This window comes from Austrofundulus limnaeus, unplaced genomic scaffold (genome assembly GCF_001266775.1).
Source record: "Austrofundulus limnaeus strain Quisiro unplaced genomic scaffold, Austrofundulus_limnaeus-1.0 Scaffold77, whole genome shotgun sequence".
In the NCBI taxonomy this organism is placed as follows: domain Eukaryota; kingdom Metazoa; phylum Chordata; class Actinopteri; order Cyprinodontiformes; family Rivulidae; genus Austrofundulus; species Austrofundulus limnaeus.
The window spans coordinates 1,908,783-1,912,976 of record NW_013952479.1 but is presented as its reverse complement, the minus strand read 5'-3'; the positions used below and the strand labels follow the sequence as shown (position 1 = coordinate 1,912,976).

Sequence of the window (4,194 nt, the reverse complement as noted above, 5' to 3'; positions counted from 1 at the left end):
ACAGAAAGGTTCGTTAAAACTCATCCAGTTCTTGAGATATTCTGCTAACAGACAAAAACATCCTCTGCTGCAGCTGGTATCAAATGTTTACACCTGCCTTCATGCTGACCCACCGTTGTGTGTTAGTTTTACTCCTGTAATAAAGTAGAAACAGAAAGGAAGTGGAGGAGGTGGTGATTACAAACTGCAGCTGTGAGTAAAAGTTATTTTTGTAAAATTATCTTTTGCTCCAAACAGCAGTCCTGACCTCAGACATTTATTTTATTTTATTTTATTTTATTTTATTGTTTCTTTATGTTTTTCCATAATTCGTGTATGAAACACTTCACAGCATTAAAAATATATGTATTTTTTTATTTGTAGGTTTAAACTTTCAGCTCATTCTGGAGCTTTGCGCTCTAATGGTTTTTGTTATTTTTAATTTAGTTTTATCTACAAAAAAATTCCCATTAGAAATAAATTGAGATCCTATTTTGTTGCTTTTACGATACTGTTTAGCTATTTTTAGCTGATTTTAGCTTCATTTGGCTTTATTTAGAAAAGCTTTCACAGTACTTGTCTTATGAAGTTGTTCGCTTCTTGCTTCCCTTTTGCTAATTTAAGCTAATGTTTTGCAATTCAAGGTAGCCTTTTGCTATTTTTTATGTTCCTTTTTTGCTGTTTTAGCTTTTAGCAAGCAATTTGCTACACCAGCTCGGAAAATTCAGTTTCATATTCTTCAGTAACAGTTGTAGAAAAGACAGTTTTCCCCGTAGTTTATTTCTGTATTAACCCTTTAAACATGCAAAACATTCAGTTCGAATCCAGATCACTGATGTTCACACGGGACCTTTTGAAACCATAAACCAGCTCCTTCATATTTGCCCCTATTTGGAGATGAGCGCCATGCAGGAGGGGTCATTCTTCTTCTGTGCTCAGTTTGTCCACCAGAGGGCGGCAGAGAGCGACCGATTCAGCGCTGCTACGTCCAAATAAAGAAGGCTGTGTCAAGTCAGACGAAATAATAAGCACAGAACCGGAAGTTATGGATTCGGTTTTCAAAATAAGATAGAAACAAACTGAAGTTATTAGAAACTGATTTTTTTCATGCAGTCAGTCACTAAAGTTCAACATTCCTTATGCGTCAAAGTTTTTGGCTAAATTAATTTAAGGTTGAGAACCGGGCTGGTAGCCTTTTTGGTTGACCCTTGAGAAAAAAACAGCCACGACCACATCAAATCTTAGCACAATATCTGTAAAATTGATTGAGTTGCAACCAGTTTTGTAGTAATATTAACTAACTGTGGTGTCCATCTTCAAGTTATTGACTTAAGAAATTAATCAGCTGTAAACGTGTACACAAGGATTACTTATTGAACGTTTCATCAAATTCCAATCTCTGGTTCATGAAATATTTAGCTAACAAACGTTAAGTCCCTATTATAACTATTTGAAACTGAAAGATTAAAAATATTCTGCACGACTTTCCTTTTATTCATTTATATAGTATTGGTTTCGGTATTTTTGAAAATACATATAATTTTCTTAAGGTAGGTCAACACTAACGCATTTTTGTTTTTGTTAAAAGCAATGAAAAACAAAGAGATACAGATTCATGCTCACGTTTAGTGCGAGGCTTTGTTTTATTTTGAAAATCCAAACAGGAAGTAGCGTTATTTACCTAATCTAGCTTGGCGGCTGGTCGGTTGCGCGCGCTGTAGCTGTCAGATAGCGGAGCCAGAGAGAGCACACCCACACGGTGCAGCTTCGTGTGTATCCACATCAAACCCCGTCCGTCCCTCGGTGCCTCTTCACGGGCTTCTCACCGCTCCGACGGCCGGCCAGCTGCTGGGCGGAACCTGTGCGGTCCTGACGCAGCTGCTGCTTCGTTCAGCCCGAACTTGACGGCAATTCTTTCGGAGTTCGATCCGGGGAGAAGAAGAACCAGGAGACGAGAGAAAGACAAGAGAGGAGAGCCATGGCCACGACAACCTGTACGCGATTCACGGATGAATATCAGCTGTACGAGGAGCTGGGGAAGTGAGTTCATGTGTTTGTGTTTGCGGTGCTGATTTCCAGGCAGGGAGCCGAGCCGCTCAGGCGCGCGTGTCGGTGCGCGCGCTTCTCCAAGGGATGTCACCTCAAAATATGTTGCTCTGTCTGCGTCAAAACGAGCTGAAATCTGCGATAAACAACCGTAAAAAGCAACCTTATTGATTCAGAGCGTGCAGACACGTGCTGTGCATTTCAAAATAAAACCGTACACGTTGTGGTGTAGCCATTTCTAATGTTTTTATTTTGAATTATAGCCTTATCTATAAACATGATGCAGAAAAATGATCTTCTGCAGACATGGCTGTGGTTGTAATCAGACGCCTTCTGCTAACACATGGAATATTAGTTTATATTAAAACTAGAAAAGTTCATAAGAAACTCTTATATGTGCCTAAAAATCCAACTTTAGCTTTCAAATCATCCAAACTTTAAGAAAAATACCTTCACATGCCAAATACTTGAGCTACATTATTGTTCAAACTACTCTACAAAAAGCTGGCTTTAAAGATCTTGAAAAAATGACAACAAATACTCAAAAATAAATGCAATTTCAGTAATGCATCTTGTTAGAGGAGACTTACAGTGCTGTAATAATAAAAGGACAGGAGGTTTGCTCTTTAGTTTGATTTTGTTGTTTATTTATTGCTCATCCAAACAAAACTAGAATAATAGCAGCAATAATCAGGAGAAACCAAAAACAATATTAATTGGACTTAAACTTGAGTATGACATCACTGAAGTGAAATTTTGAATTAAGTGGACTGAATGTCGTTGGTTTTAATTAACTGAATTTATTAGTGTTGGAACTGATCTTGAATGATTTGTATGTAACTGTGTGAATGTGTTTGAATGACTGTGGTTTGAAGCACTTTGGAGTCTTTGGACTTGAGAAAACTATAAATAAGTTCTGTTATTTTACCATAAAAAGGTCATTAAACACAAATGAAATGGTGGTTGAATCGCTCCCAGCCTGTACCAGGGGCAGATCTCCTCAACAGCGCTGTTACAGGAGCGAGCCAAGGTTTAAGTTCTGAGAGCCGCTGTTTCAGCTCTTCTAAAGCAGTGGTTTCCAACCTTTTTAAACTTGTGTACCCCCCTGAGCCATTTTTTCATACCGCTAGTACCCCGTCAGTCAAAACTAGCGTACAACAGCTGATTATTAAATAAAAATTATTTATTTAACTCCCTAGAACGTTTAATTCTCAGGCATTTTATTCTTTTCAACTCAAATTAAACATAAAGATAAATTTGTTGCCTTAAAAGTGTACAATAATTAAATAAATAAACCAGGTAATGGCAGGAACAGCAAACATCAGCATCCAAAATACATCAAATACCCCAAATGAACAAATTCCGTTAGATTTCGTGTTTTATACAGTTTTCCATTTTGTGTCAATTTCATGATTCTGTTTGCATTTTCCACATTGCTGAAATCACATCTCAGTCCTAGTTTTATTTTATTTTTTTACACACCTGGGAAATTTTTTCCATGTACCCCCTGTAATATGCTCGCGTACCCCAAGGGGTACACATACCCCTGGTTGGGAATCACTGTTCTAAAGCACGGTTCCCGCAGGGTCTTAAAACGTCTAAAAAGGTCTAAAATTTTAAAATCTAAATTTTAGGCCTAAAAAAGTCTAAAAAAACGCACCAGATTTTCATCTGAGGTCTTAAATTTAGATTATTCAAGTCTTATTTTTTTACATCCAGTCATTCCCATGACATGTTAGCCGCGTAAATGCAGAAGTTGATGCGATCTGTCTTCATGAGGTGCTGCTGGGTTTGGTACTGGTGTTGATATGTGCCTAAACTAAAGGAAATGGCTCAGTTTATGACCCAAAGTTGTGTATTTAGGCTGCATGTGCCCTGGGAGTGGGATAGCCTTTCGGATTGCCTTTTGGCCCCGGGGTTGTTCGGACTCTCGGATTGTGGCCCCTGGTTGCCATAGATGGCCCACTGGCTGGGGTGGCTGCCGGGGCCTGGCTGGTGGTCGGCTGGGGTGTGAGCTTGGCCGTTAAGATTTTAGCTATATGCTAACTAAAAATAATTGCTGTGGAAGGTAAGTTCTGCTCTGCAGATATTACACAGGTTTCTCTTTCATTTTCTTAAAATGATCCCACACTTTTGAGCTCCGTTGCTGGGTAGCCATTATACCAGAGC

At 38.7% G+C, this 4,194-nt stretch overlaps 1 protein-coding gene across 1 annotated transcript in view; it reads left to right on the top strand.

The window, feature by feature from the left end:
- Positions 1–1,658: 1,658 nt before the first annotated feature.
- Positions 1,659–4,194, top strand: part of camk2b1 (calcium/calmodulin-dependent protein kinase (CaM kinase) II beta 1) — a gene marked incomplete at its 3' end in the record, with an annotated part of 97,780 nt that continues 95,244 nt past the window's right edge. The window contains 1 exon segment of the mRNA XM_014011170.1: positions 1,659–2,019. Within this exon segment, the coding sequence (XP_013866624.1) occupies positions 1,958–2,019 (62 nt within the window).